Genomic DNA, 6,000 nt, shown 5'->3' on the forward strand with positions numbered 1-6,000 from the left:
CTAATCCCGACGGAAGCTCGTTTGGACGTCTCGCTAATTGAATTCAGGAGGTGGAAGGCCAGCCGAAGACAACAAGGTTACGGCCTCAGAGAGAGAGAGCTTACAAGACGTTCTGCATTTTGCAATTTGGGAGCCAAATTAACCTGTGCAACTCCCTGCCTCATGATAACAGGCTTCATCTCTGTGCTGTTTTTTGACACCCCAGTTGAAACATTTCCATTGTTTGCTAGCCTCTTGTTATATCAACCTTCTTGCTTTTTCAAGGTGGTAATTTTATTGTCCTGGCCTGGAGAAAATGCATTATTATTATTATTATTAAACTTGATGCACTTTTTAATCTGTTTCCTAGTCCGTAGTTATTTCAGTTTTCCAGAAGACATAAATTACTGAGTTTTCATAGGTGTTGTTATTATTATTAATTGATTGATTGATTGATTAAATTTGATGCACGTTTTAATCTGTTTCTTAGTCTGTCATTATTTCAGGTTTCTGGAAACCATAAATTATTGATTTTTCATAGGGGTTATTATTATTATTATTATTACTATTACTATCATCTGTATACCGCCCTTCATCCACAGATCTCACCAACTAAAATTACAATAAAAGCCCCCACAAAATACCGTATTTTTTGCTCTCTAAGACTCACTTTTTCCCTCCTAAAAAGTAAGGGGAAATGTGTGTGCGTCTTAGGGAGCGAATGCAGGCTGCGCAGCTATCCCAGAAGCCAGAACAGCAAGAGGGATTTATGCTTTCGCTGCGCAGCAATCCCTCTTGCTGTTCTGGCTTCTGAGAGTCAGAATATTTTTTTTCTTGTTTTCCTCCGCCAAAAACTAGGTGTGCCTTGTCTGGTGCGTCTTATAGAGTGAAAAATACGGTACATCCTGGAGAGAGATTCCACAAACGAGGAGCCACCACAGAAAAGGCCCTGTCTTTTCCAGCTCTTTCAGCTAAAAATCTGGAGACGACAGGGATTGAAACCGGCGTCTTCTGCATGCAAAACAGGCCTTCCTCCACCTGCTTCAAGGCCTTAAAAATAAGGATTCTAGTCCTCATGGTTCTGGATAAACAGGAACATTGTTGTTGTTGTTGTTGAGTCGTGTCTGCCTCTTCGTGACCCCCTGGACCAGAGCACGCCAGCCACTCCTGTCTTCCACTGCCTCCCGCAGTTGGGTCAAACTCATGCTGGTAGCTTTGAGAACACTGTCCCACCATCTCATCCTCCGTCGTCCCCTTCTCCTTGCGCCCTCCATCTTTCCCAACATCAGGGTCTTTTCCAGGGAGTCTTCTCTTCTCATGAGATGGCCAAAGTCTTGAAGCCTCAGCTTCAGGATCTGTCCTTCCAGTGAGCACTCAGGGCTGATTTCCTTCCGAATGGAGAGGTTTGATCTTCTTGCAGTCCATGGGACTCTCAAGAGTCTCCTCCAGCACCAGAATTCAAAAGCATCCATTCTTCGGCGATCAGCCTTCTTGATGGTCCAGCTCTCACTTCCATACATCACTACTGGGGACATAGGCACTGCTTATACCAAGACAGACCTGCAGCTTAGTATTGCCTGCACTGGCTGGTAGCATCATGCAAAAAAGACCTGGAGACTGAACCCAGAGCCTTCTGCATGCCAAGCAGGTGTCCTCCCACTTGCCCTTCCTTTAAAACAAACTAAGTCTCCAGTCCTCAAGGGAATAAATGCTTTCGAACGGAGGCCTGTCCCAGCCCTACCTGAAGTCTCCAGGGATGGAACCCGGTGCCTTCTACATGCCAAGCAGGTGTCCGCCCCCTTGCCCTTCCTTTGAAAGGAACCAAGTTTCCAGTCCTCAAGGGAATGAACGCTTTCAAACGGAGGCCTTTTCCCGGCCCTACCTGAAGTTGCCAGAGATCGAACCTGTGGCCTTCTACATACCAAGCAGGTGTCCACCCTCTTGCCCTTCCTTCAAAGTGAACCAAGTCTCTAGTCCTCAAGGGAATAAACGCTTTTGAACGGAGGCCTTTCCCGGCCCAACCTCAAGACGCCAGAAATCGAACCTCAGGCCTTCTACATGCCAAGCAGGTCTCTCCCCCCGAGCCACCCAGAGGTGGTCAAGGAAGGGAGCCTTTTTGCCGAAATCTCCCAGAGAGGGCCCAGCTGCGGACGGACACAGGTGTAGCTCTGAGCCGGCACTGTCACGGTATTCAGTTTCACTCCAGATCCTCGCTTTGTACGTGTGCAGAAACTGTGTTTTTCCCCCCAAACAAACTTCTCAGCTGCGTTTTTTTTGTGTTGCAACTGTCCCACCAGCGACAAGGAGTTTTTATTGGCCTGCGCTGGCCCATTGCACTCCTTTTTTCCTGGGGTGTGTGTGGTAAAACCCCACCAACTCCTTGGACAAACCTCTCACCCTAAAGAGGAAATCTAAACTTCCTGTATCAGGAGTGGAGCATTTTTGTGCTTACCAAAGAGAATCACCTCCTGTCTTTTCGGCGCGGGACGGACGAGATCCGTTCCAAGAACGAAAGCTAAATTTTGCGTTTACAACCCTCAGGGGTCTGGTGTGTGTGTGTGGAAAATCCACTTTCTCTTTTTCTGCGAGCTAGAGAAAGTTCGAGGACCGAAATGCCAAAATTCGACGGCCGAGGAAAGTCCTCCTTGCAGAAATTTAAAAGGGCCATCTAGGCCTTTTTTAAAAAAACAGTGGGAGAAAGAATTAAAATAAAGCTTTTAAGGCTTTTAAAGCAACTTTCCCCCCCTGTTTGGAGAGATTTCTGGCAAAGACCCGAGTGATTTGGCAACGGGCCACAGTTGGAGGATGAGAGAAGGCCACCCTCACGACTTTCTAACATTAATTATTGGGATTAAAAAGAAGAATTCGCTGTAGAGAATTTACTTTGATCAAGATTTTTCATTGTTCTTAAGACAAAGGAACAGGGTAGTTTTGTCTGTGTGTAAGAATATGGGACAGATTTGCCCTTGTTTCCGGCGTGTAGGAATATCTCGCCATTTCCAACTCTGCAAGGTTTACACATTCTTCATTTTCCTTCTCAAACTTCCATTTTCCTCTGTTGTTTCCCGGTGATCATAAACTCCAACCAACAGGGGAAAGAAACCTGGCCTTCTCTTAGGGAAAAATAGATATATATACTTCTGTAAATCATTGTGTACGTACTCCAATGACCCCCCCCAAACAAACAAACAAACAATAAATATATATGTTTCATGGACTGCAAAGAACAGAGGAAGATTCTCCACTATTTTGAACCAAGGTATCCAGTGGATTATCTCGCATCCTCTGCTATGCAGTAAGAAGACTGATTCTCTCACATTACCGGAAAATTATATTATTATTCTGGAAGCAAAGAATTGCCCCCTCTGTGCGGAATTGCCCTACGGAAAGTTGAGGTGTGTGGATTGCTATTATTATGATGAGGTGCAGAGTATATATTTTTAAACAGGACATTTTTTGCTGCAAACTTTGGCCCCAGGGATCTGCGAGGTTTGACGAAAGGTCTCTCTATAAGAAAGCAACACTGAAAATAAAAGTGTTTCAGGTATAAGAACGATAAATCAAGAGCGACGCAGCAGTTTGCTGCCCCTAGAGATCTGTCTAAGGGATTATATGGAAGATACAGCAAGTGATGGATCAGTGCTGGGGTTTTCAATTCTTTGGCGGGTGCGTAGATTTTTTCTCTTTTGCTCCAAGACTTCTGGAGGGTGTACGGTAAATTATAGGGTAGGATTGGCCCAGGATTTCATGTGCATTAGTCATTATCGCTTTGGGAAGTTCTGGGTTTCGGAGAGGGAATTGTTCTATTCTGATGGACTGCAATAAAATCATCCAGACTGATTAACCATTTTGATTCGGCTGCAAAAGTAGATGCCAATTTTCCACCTTCCATTCCAAGATCCTGCCCCCCTCCCTGAAAAAATATTGTTTTTTGGGGGTACTGTTATATGGATTTTTTAACACACCCTTATACAGGAATAAATAACAGGTCCCTTTTGCAGGGGTTTTGTGACTGGCAGAAACTATATATATGAAGGTTGCACAAAGGAGTTTTATTCTTGCCGGAAAGGGGGAGAGAGAAAATGAATCGCAAAGTGGAAGGCGATTGCTTAAAAACAGCAGGCTTAAGGAAAAAAGAATAATATTCGATATTTCTGGGTTGTAACAAGGCGGGGTTGGGTTTCAGGTTTTTAGATACTCTTTTCCCCAACCCAAAAAAATCAGGGAGAGAAATTAATCTCCAATACTCCATGTACATGAGGACTGATGTCTTTGTTCGGAACATGCAACAGGTTTGATTCTGAGGTTTGGGGGTCCCTATCCTGACACTTTCCGGTGTGTGAAAAACAGACAATTTTCTTCACCTGAATTAAAAAGAGGGACAGCTTAACTCAACTCCATTTGTTGTCTGGCTTTGACACAGACACACACAATTTTGGGGGCTATCCTTTCTCCCTTCACCTCCTCTCCCAAGGGTTAAAAATAATAAATAAAACAATTTGTGTGTGTGTGTACACAAACACACAAAACCCCTGGCCTGTCTTGGCCACCCACAGCCTACACAGCTAAATTAAGGAAGACTTCACTTTCCTCTTAACGCAAGTGAATTTCCAGACGAAGACAAAGACGCAAAGGAGAGGGGGGGGTGTCTTTCAATATGCCCCCTCCCTACCGATTTTTCCAACCACTGGCATGCTTAGGTTTATTTATTTTTTAATGCATTTTTTTGGGAAGGGGGGGGGAGCGTGCGGGGGAGAGGATTCCGAGCTGGTAAATAAAAAAATAAACAAACCAAGCCAGAAAGCAAAACTCTGCTGGAACAGCGGAGATGTTAAGTCTTTGGAGGTGAAGATTAGATTCAAGGATTGAGGGGGCTTGCGGAAGAGATGGGGAAGGTGGTCCTGCCTTTGGTGGACCCCCTCCCCACATTGCAACACCCCCCTCTTTTCTTAAATCAATGCCCACCCAACCCCAAAAACGCACGCCTAAGTTTGCCACGCGCAGTTACCCTGAAAGGTGGTTTATAATTTTTGAGAGAGGGAGTGAAGGAGGAGGAGGAGGAGGAGGAGGAGGAGGAGGAAGAAGGAAAGAGGGAGGGAGATTCGGAGCCGGGTGGGAAAGGAATTAATCCCTAGAGGCGTTTTAAAGCAGAGAGGGAGAAGATCTTTTAAAAATTGCGCTTTCTCTCTCACGCAGAGAGAAAATCACTGCGCTTCGAAACTCCCGGTGGCGCTTTCCCTTCCAATCCCTTATTTATGGGACTTTTTGCCTGGCACGGCTTAGAGTCATCCCTCCAGCCCCCCACGACCAAAAATAATAATCAATTTTCTTGTTAAAAACAGGTATTATAAGGGCTGGTATTAGCCTTTTTTCTCATTCCCGAGCTGGACAACGCGGTGTCCCTCTTAAATAAAAATAAGGACACACATTCCCAAAGAAGACCGTTGGGCATCTATTTGTTTCTTAAGTGGGAGAGACTGCTTTTTAAAAAGTATTTAAATAGCCACGGTTTCCTGTGCCGCAAAGAAAAGAAAAACAAACGCGCCCATCACCCTCGCCTCCGGGCGCCCAACTTCTTAATTCCCCCATCTTTTGCAATTCCGGCTGCGCCAGGCGCCCATCTGCCCACCAGGAATAAAATAAACGAACAGATAGATAGATTAGAAATTACGCAGGAGAGATTCCGGAGGGCTGTACTCACACGTGAGGGAATCCACTCGGAGGAGAATCCACAGGCACAGAACAAATACTTTGGTCATGATGCAGAACATTTTAAAAAAACTATATATATAAAATGAAATGGGGAGGAAGAAAACCAGTCCCTTAAAAAAAAAGCGCAGCTAAATAGATAAGGGTTTTTTTCTGCCCCCAAAGCTTTTTTTTCTTCCTCCTTTCCTCCAAAAAAAGGGAGAAAATTATGGAGAGACAAACAAGAGATTTCCTAAGCAAGTCTGAACAGTTCAACTTGACAAGTTCCTTAATGCGCTTTTTACACCCCGCCCATCCCCGCCCCTCTGGTCT

General features: G+C 44.9%; 1 protein-coding gene across 2 annotated transcripts in view; it reads right to left on the minus strand.

Annotated features, from left to right (window-relative positions):
• Nucleotides 1–5,798, minus strand: part of CRLF1 (cytokine receptor like factor 1) — a 28,854-nt gene extending 23,056 nt beyond the window's left edge. For both annotated transcript variants that reach the window (XM_053372313.1, XM_053372314.1), the window contains exon 1: nt 5,681–5,798. In XM_053372313.1, coding sequence (XP_053228288.1) covers nt 5,681–5,750 — 70 coding nt within the window. In that variant the 5' untranslated portion in view covers nt 5,751–5,798. The remainder of the gene's footprint in view (nt 1–5,680) is intronic.
• Nucleotides 5,799–6,000: the final 202 nt, after the last annotated feature.

Source organism: Podarcis raffonei, chromosome 18, assembly GCF_027172205.1.
Source record: "Podarcis raffonei isolate rPodRaf1 chromosome 18, rPodRaf1.pri, whole genome shotgun sequence".
NCBI classification, from domain to species: Eukaryota; Metazoa; Chordata; class Lepidosauria; order Squamata; family Lacertidae; genus Podarcis; species Podarcis raffonei.